Source organism: Bombyx mori, chromosome 17, assembly GCF_030269925.1.
Source record: "Bombyx mori chromosome 17, ASM3026992v2".
In the NCBI taxonomy this organism is placed as follows: Eukaryota; Metazoa; Arthropoda; class Insecta; order Lepidoptera; family Bombycidae; genus Bombyx; species Bombyx mori.
The window spans coordinates 558,688-577,962 of record NC_085123.1 but is presented as its reverse complement, the minus strand read 5'-3'; the positions used below and the strand labels follow the sequence as shown (position 1 = coordinate 577,962).

Sequence of the window (19,275 nt, the reverse complement as noted above, 5' to 3'; positions counted from 1 at the left end):
ATTACCACAAAAGCTATATTCTACGTATTGCGAATGATTTACTTTTGGAATAATTCGCTATTATGAAGACTAGACTAGAACTAGACTAGACTCAGCCCACTGAGTTTCTCGCCGGATCTTCTCGCGTTTCCGATCTGGTGGTAGATTCTGCGAAACACCGCTCTTGCTAGGGTCAGTGTTAGCAACACTCCGGTTTGAGCCCCGTGAGCTCACCTAAACACGTTAGGGCGAAGCTGAAATAGCCTCTCAACATATTTTAAATAAATTTTGTTAAATATCGGGGAGACCTTACCTGTCGTAACATGTATTGTGAGCTCACGAGGGTCGATATCACCGCCTTGCCTATTCTTCCCGCAAAGCAATCATGAGGTTCGGTCTTATATGTACCTGTAGCCTTCTCTGTGAAAACGACCTCATGTATTAATACGTGCAACTGTATTTCGTTGTCGTAACTATATAATGATATTAAAAAAAATATTTGTACTCATTATCAAGATGCAAACATTTGATAGGCCATCAATTCTGTTTTTATACGATTATTTCTGAAAGCAAATTTCTCTTTTTCTGTGATAGACACTTCTTTTGTTGTTTGACTATAATAAAGAATGCTTAACGTAATTTTGCACAGCTTGAAATTTCGCATTCATATCGTTAGAAAGCGGAATACAAACAAACTTTCACAGATTATAATATTGTGACGATTGTTATGATCTGCACCAATAAGATAATCCTATTGGCTCGTTACAAACCGGTTTCTTGTTTAAATACTAACTTAGCAATATAACTGTAGTTATGATTTGCAGTTAATTTGATTAGACTTAAAACATGATTTGTCCGTGTGTGTGCGTGCATGTATGAGTGTCATGATATGACTAAAGAAATCTAAATCTATATATTAATACGTGAAGCAAAAACTTTGTATCCCTTTTTACGAAAATTGCGCGGACGGAGGAGTATGAAATTTTCTACACTTATAGAGAATACAGAGAAGAAGTGCACAATGCTAATATTTTTTTAAAATAATGCATAAAAGATACATTAAATCAATAAAGAAAACATTACACACACACTACAGACCATGTATTTGAAGCACACATGCATGCATACTATTATATTTATTGTCAAACTTTTGTTCTTGACGTCTGTTGTCAAATTGAAAATAGATTAAATATTGTTTGTCTTTGTTAATATTTTTTATAGTGTAGTCTTGGCGAAATTTGTGATTACAGAAGTATAAAATACAATCATAATAGCGTACAAACTTACAATTCCAATTAATTATAGTCGAATTTCGACTACTGCGGGACCTCTAGTCTAAATAATCGTGACATTTTTAATTTCATAACATTTGTTGATTCGTTACTCACGTAGGGGGATACTGGGTTATCGTAAATTAACATTTTGTCAGGTATCGGAGCGGTGACCTAATAACAGTTTAGATCTATATATATAAAAATAAATTGCTGTTCGTTAGTCTCGCTAAAACTCGAGAACGGCTGGATTTGGATAATTTTGGTCTTGAATTATTTGTGGAAGTCCAGAGAAAGTTTAAAAGGTAGATAAATATGAAAATGGTCAGAATTAAATAAAAATAACAATTTTGTTTTTCCTTTGATGTGTCCCCCGTCGGACGGATTCCTTTTGTTTGTGTTAAGTCTATTTTATACAAAAGCTTAGGTCTTTTATTTATCGATTAAGACACTGCGAAGTCTGCCGGGTCAGCTAGTTATATTTAAATTTAAAAATTATCAGCTTTATTATGCCCAATATTTTCTAACGCGTTAAAGTGTAGAACATTTTATTTACTGGTTTTATTTTATACCAGCTTTAGCCCGCGACTCCGTCCGCGTGGAATAGTTACTTTGGCATAACGCAAAATTTTACCTCCACTTCATTTACGTAGAAAGTGAAAATATTTTTGAATAATAGAATGTTAAGGAGCTATTTAAACCCCTATTTTGAAACATTATTTATTGGTGGCTCCGCTTGTTTTGGTCTTAGAGTGATGTTATATAGCCTTCCTCAATAAATTGGCTATCTAACACTGACAGAATTTTTCAAATCGGACCAGTAGTTCCTGAGATTAGCGCGTTCAAACAAATAAACTCTTCAGCTTTATAATATTAGTATAGACTAGCTGTACCCGTCCGCTTCGCTGGGCATTTAAAATTAACATTATTATTTCTCACCCCGACAAAGATTTTCATCATTAACGCCCCCGCAACTGGTGTAGGGAGTCCAACACTCATATAAGTATTAGCCTATCCATTAAGTACATGTATTTTCTACATGGATACCAAGTCAATCAGATGCATGGTTCAGTAGTTATAACGGAACATCCGTAAAAACCACTGTAGATTTATATATTAGTATAGATAGTATAGATTTTACTTCTTCCACGTCACGAAACCGTCCGTGTTTGTCTGTAACACACGTAATTGTTATTGTCGTAGTGTCTCCGACGACAACAGCGGCCGCTGGGCGCTGCGTAACGTCGAGCGTGGCTATTTCCTGGGCTCCAGCTCGGACAAACTGACCTGCACCGCCAAGGTCCCCGGAGACGCCGAACTTTGGCACGTCCATCTAGCCGCCAGACCTCAGGTAAGGATTAAAATGTGCAGTATCAATGTGATTTGAATTTTTACGGAAATTCTACTTGTATTTTGGAAGGAATGCGTAATTATGATAATAAAATGCAAATCATTGAACCATCAACGGATGAAGGTCCTACTGGTGGTAGGACCTCTTGTGAGTCCGCAAGGGTAGGTACCACCACCCCGCCTATTGCCTAGATGGGTGGACGAGTTCACAGCCCACCTGGTGTTAAGTGGTTACTAAAGCCCATAGACATCTACAACGTAAATGCGCCACCCACCTTGAGATATAAGTTCTAAAGTCTCAAGTATAGTTACAACGGCTGCCCCACCCTTCAAACCGAAACGCATTACTGCTTCACGGCAGAAATAGCCACGGTGGTACCTACCCGTGCGGACTCACAAGAGGTCCTAGCACCAGAAAAAAAATATTTGTACCAAAGTATTTGTGTACATAGACAAGCATAATGCGTAAATATGTATGTAAGTATGTGTAAACAGTAGGTACATGGCAAGTCTTCGCTATCAGCTGTCACTCCGATTGATATAAATATCCTTTTATATAAGGTCGTTGAACATTTATCGTTTATTCAATATTATTTAATGTTTAGTTTACGAGAATTGTTAATAATACTTCTAAAATGTTCACATTTCTTTGTCATCTACAGGGTGTTAGCCAAAATATAATATTGTTCTACATTAATATATGTTTAACATATGTACTTATTCATTTAGTATGTGAATAAAGAATCTATAGTGTATAACGTGTGAGAGTGTTTTAGTGTGACAGGTATCAGGAGAAAAGTCATCGTTTTCTCATGCTATCTCATTGTAGGGTGACAGCTTTCTCTCTTGTCAATAGTTCGAAGGCTGTATCTCCTCTAACTACGGAAGGCCCTGCGACTTCTTCTTCTCTGCTTCAAGAAACACTTTCCAGAACCATATCATTACTTTCGTTGGGTTGACACAATTCTCAAACGTTTCCACCGCGTGCGTAGTAATGCATATTTTGGAGATAATCACAATCGATGAATGTTTTTTATCTCGAAAATGATATGTCATTCAAATTCCGTTACTGTGGGACAGACACCGCGAGATGCGGTCGGATGTTCTCACATTTCTAAAGACAATTGCTTTTATCATCAGCAATTTTGTTTGTATTGTTTTAGTTTCAGTATGTTGGTAATGATTCCCGGTTGGCGTCACGATCTTCTCGGATTCCGACAAGAATAATCTTGTCGGAAACTTAATATATAAAGAGTTAAATTGAGCTAAGAATTCTTAGGTCGAATCTTCGATCTCATGCCGAACAACCGAGATCGAATCTTAATTGGGTTTTATAACTGCTAAACTTACCTCCGGCTCTAATAACTGTGAATTAATTTTTTTCAAATTCATGTAATTGTTGTTACTCCTAATGAATACTAGTCTTCGACAACAATAGTGATACAATGAAACCGTCATCACGGGCTAGTGTGCTTAGTGCAAGTTTCTTAACGTTCTCGATAGCGTAAAAGTTAACTCAAATTTGTATGGAGTTGGAACAGCGCCCCTAGCGGCAAACGTAGGCAAACGTTAAAAAACTGGCACTAAGCACACAGACCACCACTAAACTCACTTGCAGCATTACGTTGCAGTTCCTACACTCTCATTACGGTAAAGTGATGGTTTAGCGAACGTGAGTGTGCCGATGCACGGTGATGAGACAGACGCCTTCGTCTCTAATGACGCGCTTGGCAGTTAGATACTTACACGAGTATGTTACCGCTAGCCGCGTCATCTTAGCAACGGATTTGATTGATTTCAATATATGTCTTGAGATGTGAACTCAAAATGTTATCCAGTAAAAAAAAGTCATTAGTTTGAAAGACGGAACGTTATACAGTACAGTTGAGGCTTCGATCTCATGCTATGATGTCAATGGGCTCCGATAGCAACTTAATCGCGCGGTCTTAGAAGACGCCCCACCATGACTACTTTGGCAAGTTCCTTCTAAAATGTCCTCATCATGGAACGCGTGAGCGTGTCAAATAAGTATTTCCTTAGAAATAATGATACCTAGCTGTGGACTCGAATATCGGCGCATCGCTCGATACGAATAAACTTAAGACATAGCGATTGTAAAGAGAGTCCCTTATTTCCTCAAGTTAGAGCCACGTGAGCTCACCTAATCATTCGATTACGCTGGCATAACTTTCTAAGTTACCAAGTTACGTAGGAAAAAAAAACCTACACGAATCATTCACGAGTCATTGCCTTAGGACCAGCAGGAGAAACCTAGGTCGCGTAAAGACCCCGATAATAATCAATAAGTGAACGTCCGTTGAGTCCACTGCAAATTGTTCGCAGATGAACCTCCGCTCGATCGGCCGCAAGCGTTTCGCTCACCTCTCGGAGTCGCTCGACGAGATCCACGTGGACGCTAACGTGCCGTGGGGCGAGGACACGCTGTTCACGCTGGAGTTCCGCGCTGACGAGGGCGGCAAGTACGCGCTCCACACCTGCAACAACAAGTACTTGAACGCAGGAGGGAAGGTAACTGGCATCAACACTCAAACTTCACTAACCTTTTTTTTATAGCCCTTGAAGGAGGACGAGGATACGGCCCACCTCATGGTGAGTGATTTCCGTCACCCATGGACTTCAGTAATGCCAGGGACGGAGCCAAGCCGCTGACTAATATTCTTAGTTTCTTATCAAATGATATAGGTCGCCACTCTACCGTCAGCCCTCCTATGGTAGTCATGGAATTGACAAACGAATTAGTGGAATGATTACGTGAGGAACATGGCCTTACTATGGAGAAACGACTAGAAGGTGTGAAGCGAAACTTTCTTACAGCCAACACCATGCTTTGGGCTTGTTAGATTCATCTTAACGCATCATCAAGTACCGTTCAGTGCTTCAAAGCAATCATTACTGTCCACATTTACCGTTACGTTTTAAATTCTATAAGAGTTCTTTATAAAGATGACTAAAACGCAATTAAATGAAAGGGAGTGTCCATTGTTCCAATTGTCTCGTAATGTAAGTAGTATGAAGTAACCGATTATGGGTAAGCACTTGTCATACTCGGTTGAGTATGTCGTATGTGCAATTAAATGATACGCGGTCATCATATTATAGGGACTTTCCTTTTCATTGTCTGTGTATAATCATGCCTGTTTTACTGACCTAGACGGACAGGTGAATCCATGATCGACACACATTTTGTGTGAAACATTTTGTCAATATTATGAATGGTAGAGATTTGCACCTCAGAAGAGTGACACATTACAAATCACATGGGGCTGGAGTGAAACACTTGATAGTGTAGCCCTTGAAGCTAATATTAAAAAAATCCTGGGAGTCGTCGCACCATCACCGAAACTTATTATAGCTTATTATATATTATTATAACACTGATGTATTAAAAGTGGCAGGTGCTGATCATATTTTGTTGTTTATGGGCTCACTTTGGTTGTCGCCGTGGCCTTAAGACGTCCAGTGCATTCGTATCTAGCGATGCACCGGTGTTTGAATCCCGCAGGCGGGTACCAATTTTTCTAACAAAATACGTACTTCGCAAGTGTTCACGATTGACCTTCACGGTGAAGGAATAACATCGTGTAATAAAAATCAAACCCGCAAAATTATAATTTGCGTAATTACTGGTGGTAGGACCTCTTGTGAGTCCGCGCGGGTAGGTACCACCACCCCGCCTATTTCTGCTGTGAAGCAGTAATGCGTTTCGGTTTGAAGTATGGGGCAGCCGTTGTAACTATACTTGAGACCTTAAAACTTATATCTCAAGGTGGGAGGCGCATTTAAGTTGTAGATGTCTATGGGCTCCAGTAACTACGAGCGCTATGACATGTCCTTCTTCAAACGAGGCTTGTGGAGAGTATTAAGCGGTAGACGGCGGCTTGGTTCTGCCCCTGGCATTGCTGACGTCCATGAGCGACGGTAACAACTCACCATCAGGTGGGCCGTATGCTCGTCTGCCTATACGGCAAAAAATTAAAATAAAAACACTAGGTGGGCTGTGAGCTCGTCCACCCATCTAAGCAATAAAAAAATAAAAAACTTTCCTGCAGCTCCAAGACACGTGCACCAGCGAGTGCCTGTTCAGCGCGGAGTACCACGCGGGCGCGCTGGCGCTGCGGGACGGCTCGGGCGCCTACCTCGCGCCCATCGGCTCCAAGGCGGTCCTCAAGACGCGCTCCACCGCCGTCACCAGGGACGAACTCTTCTCATTGGAAGACAGCCTCCCGCAAGCTGCCTTCGTGGCGGCTCTCAACGACAAATATGTTTCTGTAAAACAAGGTAACTTTAATGAACCACTATTTAATTGAAAATATTTATATTGAACTGAGTATTTTTTTCATGTGTTTAGCTGGATGGTGCAGATTACGTAGGTAATAAAGTAAGAACTGATCTATACAGGGAGTAACCTTTCTCAAAGCTTAATAATATAATGCTGCCAATACGTACTGCGAAATACGCAATGTAAAACGAACACAGTTCTCTCGGGGCAATGAACCCGTATGTCCGCTGATTTGAAATTGTGTTTCATTGCGTGCATATAAATATATGGGTGTACTAAAGAGGTTATCTATGAGGCAGCAGAATTATGTGGATTATTCGCCTTATGCTGCTACTATTGTTAGTGGTTTTCAAAACAGTTTAAACCTTTATCGTATTTTCTGAGTCCTGCCAAAAAACCAGAAACACTTAATTACTATGTACCTACGTGTTGTCAGTAGTGTCTCCAATGCGTGAGCTCAGCTCCCAGCCCCGTGCTATGGAAAGAGTACTGGCGCGTAGTCTTTGAATATTCATTTATAATCTAGACTAGTCTAGTAAGTGAGGCTGAATCCGACGTGAACACGTCTCGATCTCGGCCTGATGCGAAGTCACGTTCCGTACACTCAGATTACTCGACAGTAAAGCCGCGACAGGGTCACGAGCGGAGCGGGCAACAAGCAGTTTGCAAATAGCAGACTGTCTCTAAGTTGATCGACCTCCAAAGAATTTTTATTTGTCACTAGCTGACCCGGCAGACTTCGTAGTGCCTCAATCGAGAAATAAAATACCTAAACTTTTGTATAAAATAAACATAAAACAAACAAAAGGTATCCGTCCGCCGGTAGACACATCAAAGGAAAAACAAAATTGTTATTTTTATTTAATTCCGAGCATTTTCCTATTTATCTACCGTTTAAACCTTCTCTGGACTTCCACAAATAATTCAAGACCAAAATTAGCCAAAGCGGTCCAACTGTTCTCGAGTTTTAGCGAGACTAACGAACAGCAATTCATTTTTATATATAGAGATTACTGCTGGTTTTGAGTGACACTTTGAAACACAAGAAGTAGCTGCACAATCACGACAGGATTTGATGTTCATCATTGAGATTACGACCTTCTATCTCAAGGTACCTGAGCATTCACGTCGTACTGTCAAGGGATAACCGTATAAACTTAACACCATTAGGTCCATCTGCCTGTCTGTGGGAGTAATATGAGAAGGTCATACGTAATGTAGTAAATTTCATTGTAAAAATCACTCTACATTTTCGAGGATTTTCCATCACAATGCACTAACAAATTCGCCATCTTTTATCTACTTAGTTTGATATCTTAGATCACATCACAGATCCGCCATCACAGATACCGCGATAGTCACGATTTCTTGTTTTCATGCACGTTTCACTAAAACGGAGAAATTTCCACTCAAACATGACTCTAATAATGTGCTGTGAGGTCGCACGTTTCCAATGGCCGAGTATTTAAATAAATTACTTTGACAAATCACTATAGATATTAGGCCGATGGCTAGGATGGAAATTGGAAGATGTTCGCCCAAAACACGTCATTACGGATCCTCCTGATCCATTAACAGTGCTTTTAGGTACTACAAGCACCGGTCACCGTCCTCGTCGAACCCGTCGCTTGCGATGAAGAGCTCGACGATCGAATTAACCCACAGACACAGCCCACTGAGTTTCTCGCCGGATCTTCTCAGTGGGTCGCGTTTCCGATCCGGTGGTAGATTCTGCGATGCACTGCTCTTGCTAGAGCCAGTGTTAGCAACACTCCGGTTTGAGCCCCGTGAGCTCACCTACACGTTAGGGCGAAGCTGATATAGCCTCTTAAGGCTATCAGCATAGGTAGGGGGAAAAAAGATGTTTTTACGAGTGATAAGGCCTATCGATAGCCGCCTGGGAGGTATTACTGTTCTGCCTTCATTTGCCGCCAAGCAAACGTACTCCTGAATGGCATACTTCAATCTCATGCTCCATGAAGCCGGTGGTGTTCACGTTCATGATAGTGATAAAGATATTTTAATATTTCAGTTATTACAAAAAGTTATAATATTACAAAGGAGTCTCTCCGCTCCTTTTCAGTTTCCATTATAAATATTGAAACTATTTAAAAACGAATCTAAATAAATTGAAGCAGGTGTCGGATTTGTAAATAAAGTTTAGTATTTCGATTTTTTTGCACATTACAAAATCCAACCCGGCAACGTGTTTAATATTGTCGGTTTTTTTAATAAACAATTAATGTTTTAGTTTTATGACTTATATAAATATATACGACTGAACCAATCTCAGCGGGTGCTTCATTAAGACGGAAAATATTTTTGAAAGAGATTAATTTAGGTTTTATCTTCAGGTCTCTAACGTATAAATTTTGACGGTATAAATTAGAGTGGGAAAATGAAATCACTAAGCTCGACTAGCTCGAGTTTACGACCGGAGAAGCCGGCGAGTCACCAACTGTGTGTGTACTTATACATGAAGTCACGAGTAATATACCACGCTAATTGAATAAATTAAGTAAAAATGTTTCAAAATTTTGCAAAATGAGTTCTTTGCTCTCGATAGTTTAATTAAAACTACTAAATTTGTTTTATAAAATTAATATTTTGTACCGTAAAGTTTCTTTCATGTGTGCTTAACGGTATGGTAAGAGCTTTTAAGTATCGTAGCTTCGCAGACGGTCAGGGCGATCCATTTTGAGCTTAAGCGTTTACAGTCCATAGATAAAGTAAAACTCCTCGTACCTAATTGCTTAGTATCGGTAAGTGTTCGCACGAATTGCTGATTGAACTTTGGTTGTCTCTGTCTCTAGAACTCTGCATTGTTTTCAATAACTTTCATTGGTTTCAATAACAGCGAATATATTATTATACGATTCGTTTTTGGGAAATGGAAAAAAATAGGGAAAAATTTAATTCTATTTAAAAAAAATGTAAACGTTTTTATTATGGATAATAGTTTTTGAATAGTTAGCTTATTTAGAAAATAATGTAATGGTTAAAGGTCTACCAGTGTGATACACTGAATTCAGAAAGCCCTTAGAGCTACAAATATAAAATTTGCAATCAATGTCTTGTACCTGTAACCTTGAAGTCGTCGTGACCTATAGATAAAATAAGTCTAAAAGGCCTAAAATAAGACGTCCAGTGTTCGAATTCCGCCCGCAGGTACCAATTTTTCCAATGAAATACGTACTTAACAAAAAAAAATCAAACCGGTAAAATTATAATTTGCGTAATTACTGGTGCTAAGACGTCTTATGAGTCCGTTCGGGTAGGTACCACCACCCTGCCTATTTCTGTCATGAAGCAGTAATACGTTTCGGTTTGAAGGGCGGAGCAGCCGTCGTACTGTTAAAAGTGATACCTTAGAACTTATTTCTGAAGGCGGGTGGTGGCATTTACGTTGTAGATGTCTATGGTAGCCACTTAACACCAAGTGGGCCATGAGCTCGTCCACCGATCTAAGCAATAAATAAAAAAATCTGCTAATGCTGCAGTAATTGTGCATCTAAGAACCCCAACCTAGGACTTTCCTTTCATGGGTACCAGATAGGAGCATGAACATTCTAAACATATTGAACAAAGTTATCCGAACTCAGGAACGGAACCATTCAGGAATGTCAACAAACTAGACCAAAGCACCTGCTGTCTAACTTCGAACTCCGGACTCAATATTGGCGAGTCGATCTATGTTCCTAGTATACGTTGTAATGATTGTCTTGACATGTAGCGGTAAACGCGCTCGCGCAGGTCGACGACCGATCACATCATAGGGCTGCCTCTAGACTTAGTCTCGGAGTTTTTAAAATTTTGATGTTTTTATTTCAAACAATTTTTTTTCGTTCTGCAGTTCTAAAGATCTCACTGGTTTTAAACGAACCACGCGAACGTTACCACCCAACTTACTACTACTTTACCGAAATTCATAAATGTGAGCGTCAGATCATTTGTGAAGACATGCTAAGAACATATGTAATTACTAAGGAAATTTGGTAATTACCTGACGATCGAACTACGACATGGCACTGAACCACGAGTCCAGGCCACCATTACCATAATGTACCGTAATGGCTACAACATTAGGTCGATCCGACTGCTTAGGCCATCCAGACGTTAGCATCAATCCCATTCATGCTACTAAATTCAGGCAGCTATCGGACAGCCACGGTAACTACTTACCATCAGGCAGATCTGACATCAATAGCAACAAAAATAATACGGATAATATTCGCACGGGACAACCCTAAGTTCTGCTTCGTTGAGCGTCGATACAAATCCTCAATGCACCGCATCATTGTTCACGGAACTGTATCTTAATTATAGTTAGTTATCTGTTCGTTATTTATATTACATTAACTTATTTTCAAGCATCACTTTAATACTTAAGGTTGGCAGTCAGTTTTGCATTGCCCCGGGCGTGGGTCCGTCGCCCTCAGCTCTGGACCTACAGTCGACCCTCTGATAAAATGATGCAATGATAAAATTGTTTATTGTTCAACTAACTAGAACTTGTTTAATGGTCTAGTCTTACTTTTCGCATATTTCTCTTTTGAAGTGAAACTTCTAATGCGACTTCCAATAAGGTTGCGTTAAATGTTTAACGCTACCCTGGAATAGAAAGAGACAGAGCGAGAGTGAATGCGCGGCACTCGAACGCACGCGCGTAGTATACCTGTTACAGGCCAGCGCGAGCGTTAGCAACGAGTAGCGTCCAATATTTTAAATGAAGTATTTAAAAAAGTATATATATTTATTTTTCTATCTATAATTTAAAATATATGTAATATAAATGTTGAAGATGTCGCATCTCATATACACAGCATTCCCTATTACAAGAGCAATCTGATTTAAGGATGAAAAATTAAGAAAACCACAATACATCGAAAAAGAAGTTTCACTTCATTTACGTGCACCAAGTTGCACGCACGCAAGTGTTTTAAGGCTATGACAAAAGTCAATAAAAAGGGATATTATTTTTGTTACTAGGAGTGGACGTCACAGCGAACCAAGATGAGATATCGTCTCATGAGACCTTCCAATTGGAGTTTGACTGGGCCACGAAGCGCTGGTACATCCGCACCATGCAGGACCGGTACTGGACCCTGGAGACTGGCGGCGGTATCCAAGCCAGCGGAGACAACAAGTCAGTAACACAAACACATAAATAATAATATCATTAAAAAAGTTGAAAACCGGTAAGATAAATAAATTAAAATCGCTAACAACAATGTGGTTTTCTAGAGAGAACAAGAAAGTATTTTTTAATATTAGGTGAAAACACATTTAAAAAAACCACAGCCGAACTTAGAACTTCATCAGTTTTTATCAGGATCATCATCTTAGGCCTTATAGCCCAGGGTGGCCTTAGCCTGGTCCTGTATGTCACCAGACTGCTCTGTTCAGGGCTTTCTCCTTCCAGTTCCTGGCACCGATAACTTTAAGATCGTGCTCTACGCCATCCAACCATAGGAATTTGGGCCTGCCACGACTTCTGTGGCTTTCTGGTTTGCCATATAGTCTTGGCATTCCGATCTCCTCCATTCCAACTACGTGTCCTGCCCATCGTAGGCGTCCAAATTTTATAGTTTTTATGATATTAGGATCATCTTTGTAAAAATCATACAATCCGTGGTTATCATCACTTAAGCCGGTTAAAAACCTACAGTCGCTCACACTCACACTCACACTCACCCCCACGCCACCGTTGAAGTCGTTTACTCGTAGAGTCTTTCTCCAATCACCCACAAGACCATTCCTTCACTCACTAAATCACAAAAAAATCTAAATGTTCGTTTCTTAAAATGGGCCTTTTTAAACAGTTCTCATTTCATATTTAAATATATTGTAATGCAGTTTTTCTACTGAGCAGAATCTGCAAGAAACTCATCGCTCTCTCTTATCGTTGTCAATTAACGACTAGCTACACTCGAAAACCTAGAAAATTTACACAACAGTTTAAGCCCGCGTCTATAATAAAGAACACTCATGATCAAATCCCATTGAATGATTCTGGTGTATGTTTGATTGTATGTATGGAAGTATCAATTCCACTCAAAAACAACAAGCGCATAGGGAGCCATGTATTGGATACAGGTACTATATCCTATATCGCAGTTGTGAGCCACACAATAAGCACCGTAACCACCAGCCAACGACATCATATCACTACATAGTATAAAACAAAGTCGCTTTCTCTGTCCCTATATCCCTATGTATGCTTAAATCTTTAAAACTACGCAACAGATTTTGATGCGGTATTTTTTTAATAGATAGAGTGATTGAAGAGGAAGGTTTATATTATTATGTATAATAACATCCATTAAATAATGGAGAAATCAATAATAAATTACAGTTTCCGAAGCGAAGCGAGGGCGGGTCGCTAGTAAATAGTAATTTGTTTCATTCGGTGTCCCTGTCCACATTGTCAGGTCTTCTAACGCTCTGTTCGAGCTGGACTGGCAGGGAGACGGCTCCGTGGCCTTCCGCGCCAACAACGGCAAGTACTTGCTGACCAAGCGCTCCGGCCACCTCTACGCCAACGCGGACTCCATCGACGACAACTGCAAATACTACTTCTATCTCATCAACAGGTACCCGACGCTAGAGCCTCTTGTAGTCAGAACTTGCTAACCAACAGGAAAATTTTAAACACTAGCTGACTCCGTAGTGCCTCAATCGATAAATAAAAGACCTAAACTTTTGTATAAAATAAACTTAAAACAAACAAAAGGAATCCGTCCTACGGGGGACACATAAAGAGAACAAAATTGTTTTCAAATTTATTTTTAATTAATTCCGAGCATTTTCATATTTATCTGCCTTTTAAACCTTCTCTGAACTTCCACAAATAATTCAAGACTAAAATTAGCCAAATCGTTCCAGCCGTTCTCGAGTTTTAGTGAGACTAACGAACAGCAATTCATTTTTATATATAGAGATTTTCATGCGTCACATGCCAAATAATGATGTTATTTTCCAGGCCGATCTTAGTGCTGAAGTGCGAACAAGGGTTCGTGGGCCCCAAGGGCGTGAAGCTGGAGTGCAACAAGGCCAACTACGAGACCATCCAGGTGGTGCGCGGGCCCAAGGGAGCCGTCTACTTCAAGGGTACGTCGCGCCTCCAGCTCTCACGTTGTTCTCATTCTGCAAAACTAATAAATTATTTAACTGATTACATACTTTGCGGAAGCTATTACAGTCTCAAGGAACGTCGACCTCCATGACTACCTGGACTTAGAGTCCATCAGTAAGTATCTGCAGTCGGCATCGATGCGCCACTTCGATAAAGCGGCACGACACGAGAACCCTCTCATCGTGGCCGCCGGTAACTACATTCCCGATCCTGCGGACAGAATGGAAAGCAGTCGACGTCGCCTCAAACACGTCATTTCGGATCCTCCCGATCCACTAACGGTGCTTCTAGGTATTTCAAGCACCGGTCACTGTTCTCGTCGAACCCGTCGCTTGCGACGAAGGGCTCGACGAGTAAATTAACCCACAGACACGTCCCACTGAGTTTCTCGCCGGATCTTCTCAGTGGGTCGCGTTTCCGATCCGGTGGTAGATTCTGCGAAGCACTGCTCTAACTAGGGTTCGTGTTAGCAACGTCATCAGGTTTGAGTCCCGTGAGCTCACCTACTAGTTAGGTTACGCTGATATAGCCTCTCAAGGCTCTCAGCATAGGTAGGAAAAAAAAAACACAATCTCGTTATTGACATGACAATGGCGCTGACGGGTTGACGTTGTCTGCGTGCAGGTCAGAGCGGCAAGTACTGGCACGCGGACGGCGAGGCGGTGACGTGCGACTCGGACGCGGCGCAGGGCTTCCTGCTGGAGCTGCGCGAGCCCACGCGCCTCGCCATCCGCGCCGCCGCCGACCGACGCTACCTCGCCGCCGCCAAGAACGGGAACTTCCGCCTCGCTGATGCAGACCTCGCCTCCGCCACGCACTGGGAGTACTAGGGGGCCGGGGGGGCAGCGGGGGCCGGGGGCGGGGCGGTCCAACTACGCAACGGAATTTGAGGAAGATTTATATCTACGCTTGAAAGGCAAACGTGCTTAACCGACAATAACCGCTTTGTACATAAATAATAGGCAATAACCATATTCGATGAGCAAAAAATATACATTTCTAGGTCTTTTAAAATCATTTCAATCCTACAGCTAGATTCGTAAACATATTTTTTTTTAGGTATTTCACCTTTAAATTAGTCTACAGTAATGTTCACGCATTGTCGCTTAGTCATGTTGGCCTTTCAAGCGTCGATATGTATAATAACATCCATTAAATAGTGGAGAAATCAATAATAAATTACAGTTTCCGAAGCGAAGCGAGACCGGGTCGCTAGTCTTTTGTACATCAAAGTGGCGTCTGGAGTCGAAGCCACTAATTCCCCTGTATATTTCGTTGCAATAAACCGGACCGTATCTCACGGCGCGGTCCGTCCCGACCCCCGGAAGCGCCTCGGTCGTGACTCAATATCGTATCGGTAGATCTGCCAGTGCATTGCTACATCCCGAATGATAAAGTTTGAATGATTATTGTAATGCTTGGAATTATTTATTATATATTAGTTGTAGTCGAGGGCCGGGAGTCGACACGCGAGCTAGTTAAGTTATCGTAAGCTGTAGGGTAGGCGGCCGCGTCCCCGGGCGCCCGCAGCACACACCAGAATATACAAGACTTGCTTTTTTGAACAATTTTATATAACGATGGCAGTATACAACTTGTCCGTTCTCTTTCCTTTTACATAACGTTAGACAAGGACAGGACGATGCGGCGTCACGTGCGCTCACTGCCAGTTAACGACACGCGCGAACATTTCGCAGTAAACAATAGAAATGTTCGTACGCGGCTGATCCTATTATTAACTTGTACGATATCGTCTTTGTAAACTAATGTAACGAATAAATTATAATCAATATTGTAGGTGTTGTTTTATTACTCGCTCCAGTAGCGAGCCCCCGGGCCGCTGCGAGGGCTCCTTGCAAAAATCACTTTAATACAGATTCACGTATCTTGGTATCTTTATCTTGAGGTCTCAAATGTTTCAACGGACCATAGTGTACTAATTGAAAACACTCTTTGACGTGGCTGCTGAACCTTCTAAAATATCTTGTTACGACGAGATAAGCTCACACTACCACATCAACGGTGTTCGTAACTTTAAGAAACATGAGATCTAAGCCTCAATTTGAAGGTACAACGGCTGCCCCACTCTTCAAACCGAAACGCATTACTGCTTCACGGCAGAAATAGGCAGGGTGGTGGTACCTACCCGTGCGGACTCACAAGAGGTCCTACCTACCTTTCTTTAATCTATTGTATTTTACCAAAGGCGATTAGCTGACATGGTAATTACTTATTTTTAGTTATACGTGTGGGCATTGAAACAAAATTGAAAAACTTATACATTTAATATTAAATAGTTACATTAATTCTTTACAGTTTCTTCCTAGCTAGTGACATATTGGATTAGAATCGATGCATTTTATTGGTCAAAATAAAATATTTAAAAATCATTATATTAAAAACCATAATTTATCTATACAACGCTTTCAAAAGCGAAAACGTGTTGCCAGCGTGAAAAACGCGACAATTACACTTAATTATTGCTTTAATTGGTGTTATCGTTAATAAATGCTATTTTCATAAACTGGCAACTGCATAATTTCCTCGCGCTGGCAACACCGCGTACACTGCACACCGACGACGGTTTTTAAAATCACGTGACGTCACAAATTATACATAACATGTATTTGAAATAGTTCAATGATTACAATTTGTACGGAATACCGGTTCAACATAATTATATTTAACAATAATAAGTCCCCAAACACCCAGGTCGCACACGAATCAACCTTATTAGGAGTCGTCTTATAGAAATACTTATAAAAAATTACATCTATCTGGCTTTTACAAGTTCGGCCAAACAAAATACCGTCAAAACGCTTGTCGCGAGTCACGTGACCAATGTAGCTTTGGTCGCAAACAAACACCACATGTGACGTCACAAAGAGGGGGGGGATCGACCGGCACCCAACAACACAAATATTAAACAGAGTCTTGGGTCGTGTTCAGAGAATGTAGATTTAATTAGTTACTAACAGATTAGGGATGGCTTCAGAGCGTAACAGATTTTTTTCGTCGGTTAAATATCCAATTTGATAGAACCGACCAACGTTTTCTTTATTGCCCTTGTAGGCAGACGAGCATACGACCCACCTGATAGTGAGTGGTTACCGTCGCCCATGGACTTCAGCAATGCCAAGGGCAGAGCCAAGCCGCTGACTGCCTTCGGGTGACGTCAAACATGGCGGATATTACATTCACGACAAGAAAATAATAATTTGAATGTACAAATTTTTACGTCGCGGTAACCCTAGCCCTAATAACGGCATTTTGAATCGAGACGTTTATTAATACAATAATAATTCCGTTGTTACGCTATATAGCGCCCCGGGGCCGCGACACAATGCGGAATTGTCTTATCGATGTTGCAGTGATTACAATTTTAGTTACATTACCACCTGCAAATTCGCTGTTACACTACTAAACGTCTGGAGGCTAAACGCAGCTCTATTGGTAAAATGTTGCTACATGCTAGTTGTGAGCGTTTGTGAACAACAACCTTCAAGTGTAGGCTTACAGAAGCGCTCAGAACATAGTCGCATGTACCTATCGAGTCTGCAATGTTTATAAGACACGATAGTTCGGCGCAGACGAGCCAGGCGCTACGTATTGAAGTCAATACGTTCTGGTTGCACCAATGTAAATTGTCAATAATTGACCCCGCCGTGTACAGGGTGCCGCGGGACAACAGCAGTACATTACCGTGTTGCTGCTCAACCGGTAATGTACTGTTAAGTCGAGCACTGCGCGTTACATTGCGCGTTTCGTTTTTTCTTTCCTACCCAAGCTGATAACCTTGAGACTACTTGAGAGGCTATGTCAGTGTCACCAGACGTGTATGTGAGCTCACGGGGCTCAAACCTGACGTTGCTACCACGAACCCTACTCGTATCGCAGTAAGCGTTCCCACGCACCTTGCACAGCTGGCAGTACTGCAGTTGACACATCACGCACGCACACACACACGCACGCACACACACACACGCGTATCTACGTAAGGCACGTTGAACGGTTCCGTTAATGGAACCCGCCAAACCTCCTCCGGCACTAGTCGTATTTCATTATAATACATTAAACATAATACTATTATCTATCTACCGTCGCGCAACATTCAAAACATTCATTTCCGAAAGAAGTCTTATATTATCGCAAAGTTTGTTAGTAAAGTATATTACATTAGTAATTTTGTTCGATGTTTGTCGTCTGGAGCCTCAATCGCCGCGGTGCTGCCCCGGGGCGCACTGTTAGACACAACCCCGCCTCGTCGTTACCTCACTGATCTATGATATTCTTCACATTTTACAAAACATCTCAAGGTGTCGACAGTCCTGCGTGGAGCGACCCACAACATTTGTGACGTCACATGTCAGTAAAATCTAATACTTTAATATAAGTTCCAAAGTAATCACAGTGAGTCGTTTACTAGCATATTACGTCACAAGAAATTGAAATCGATTGTTCTGTTTCGCCTCCAGACATCGCGGGGGCGGGTTGGACATACATGTTTTTAAAAAAATACACTTTTATTTTTCTTTTTTTACTCTTGGAAAAATATCTGCATAATACATTAAAACTAACGACAATTTGTTAAGCTACAGTCGTCCGACCCCCTGGGTCCGGGGGGTTGGGGGGCAGCGCGACCCCCCTCACCTCACACGGTACCTTTACTATGCACGCATTCATTACTTATACCATATAATTATATCAACAAACGGGTTTAATGTGAAGTCAACAACAACAATTACTCAAATTAATGATGACTGCTGATAATAAGTTCAGTAGGAAACCGTGACGTCACAGCGTTGGTCCGGTGCCAGGGGCGCGGGGGGCGGCCCCTCTCCCTCCCCGCACACTCAGCTCGCCTTCACATAGTATAGAATTCAATTGCATCGAAGTACCGTATGTGTACTGACGAAGCGTGGTCACCCCGCGTGTGACCACACGTTGTGGACCCAAGACACTGTTGATGTTACACCATTAGCAGCGGAATTGCAAAAGGCGTGAGCACCTGTGACCCCTCGACTGAAGACACAGCGGACCGCGCGGGGGGCGGTAACGTTTCTGAACAACAATGAGCGCGGTTAGAATGTTCATGTGTGTAGTCGTCGCGGGCGGGCGGGGCGCGTCGCGTCTCACCGTGAGGTCTGTGGACATCATAAATCAAAGATTTATTTATCTACATAGATTTTAATTATTCCCTATCAAAAATTTACATTGTTTTCAAAAATGTGTTGTTTTCT

At 41.4% G+C, this 19,275-nt stretch overlaps 2 protein-coding genes across 8 annotated transcripts in view; one reads left to right on the top strand and one right to left on the bottom strand.

Annotated features, from left to right (window-relative positions):
* LOC101739127 (protein singed) overlaps positions 1–15,832 on the top strand; it is a 55,500-nt gene extending 39,668 nt beyond the window's left edge. Inside the window, exons 4-10 of the mRNA XM_038017024.2 lie at positions 2,454–2,601; positions 4,944–5,129; positions 6,671–6,899; positions 11,890–12,046; positions 13,332–13,493; positions 13,883–14,010; positions 14,660–15,832. Coding sequence (XP_037872952.1) covers positions 2,454–2,601; positions 4,944–5,129; positions 6,671–6,899; positions 11,890–12,046; positions 13,332–13,493; positions 13,883–14,010; positions 14,660–14,865 — 1,216 coding nt within the window. The 3' untranslated portion in view covers positions 14,866–15,832. The remainder of the gene's footprint in view (positions 1–2,453; positions 2,602–4,943; positions 5,130–6,670; positions 6,900–11,889; positions 12,047–13,331; positions 13,494–13,882; positions 14,011–14,659) is intronic.
* Positions 15,833–16,301: 469 nt separating this feature from the next.
* LOC101740327 (epsin-1) overlaps positions 16,302–19,275 on the bottom strand; it is a 28,921-nt gene continuing 25,947 nt past the window's right edge. For all 7 annotated transcript variants that reach the window (XM_062673229.1, XM_021348670.3, XM_062673231.1 and 4 more), the window contains one exon: positions 16,302–19,179. The gene's annotated coding sequence lies outside the window, so the exon portion shown is untranslated. The remainder of the gene's footprint in view (positions 19,180–19,275) is intronic.